A 600-nucleotide genomic window follows, 5' to 3' on the forward strand; every position below is an offset into this window, starting at 1 on the left:
ATACCTGCCCTTCTTGGAATATGCGAGGGAGTTCTGTGAGCTCGCCGTGTCAACGGCGTTGGATGACGCCACACTGAACTCACTGTTCTGGATCAGGGCTAATTACCACTGCCCCGTCGACCTCCCAGACACCACTGGACTGTGCTGGAGGGAGGCAATCATCCGGTGTCTGGAGAGTGTCTTCCTCCGATCCAGAACACAGCCAGACCCAGTGCCCAGCCCACCATCTCCCGCTGCGTGGAGCGTAAGACCGAGCCCACCGTTGATGGAGAGCCCGTTGCGACCGCCTAGGAGTGTGATAGAGCTGAGGATCGCCACGGAGCCAGAGCCTCACGGATTGTCAGACCAGGTGCGAGAGCCGGCTACAACGCCTGCCACGAGGGAGAAAGCCGTGGACAGAGTGAGCGCGGAGAGGAGCTCCGCCCCCTACACCATGGCTGAGGGTGAGCTGAGAAGGGATTTGGGTGAAGGGAAAGCGGAGGAAAACTTAAGTGACTTATATACCAACCTGCCCCCTTTCCTCCCTCCTCCGTCAGTGACCTCTGTCCCTCCCATTCCTGAGTTTAGCCCAGAGAGGGCAGCCATTCCCACGTCCAGCCC

At 59.7% G+C, this 600-nt stretch overlaps 1 protein-coding gene across 1 annotated transcript in view; it reads left to right on the plus strand.

Annotated features, from left to right (window-relative positions):
• Positions 1–433: 433 nt before the first annotated feature.
• Positions 434–600, plus strand: part of LOC107658187 (thrombospondin type-1 domain-containing protein 7B-like) — a 46,965-nt gene continuing 46,798 nt past the window's right edge. Inside the window, exon 1 of the mRNA XM_016446650.1 lies at positions 434–443. Coding sequence (XP_016302136.1) covers positions 434–443 — 10 coding nt within the window. The remainder of the gene's footprint in view (positions 444–600) is intronic.

Source organism: Sinocyclocheilus anshuiensis, unplaced genomic scaffold (genome assembly GCF_001515605.1).
Source record: "Sinocyclocheilus anshuiensis isolate Anshui unplaced genomic scaffold, SAMN03320099.WGS_v1.1 scaffold263, whole genome shotgun sequence".
Classification (NCBI taxonomy): Eukaryota; Metazoa; Chordata; class Actinopteri; order Cypriniformes; family Cyprinidae; genus Sinocyclocheilus; species Sinocyclocheilus anshuiensis.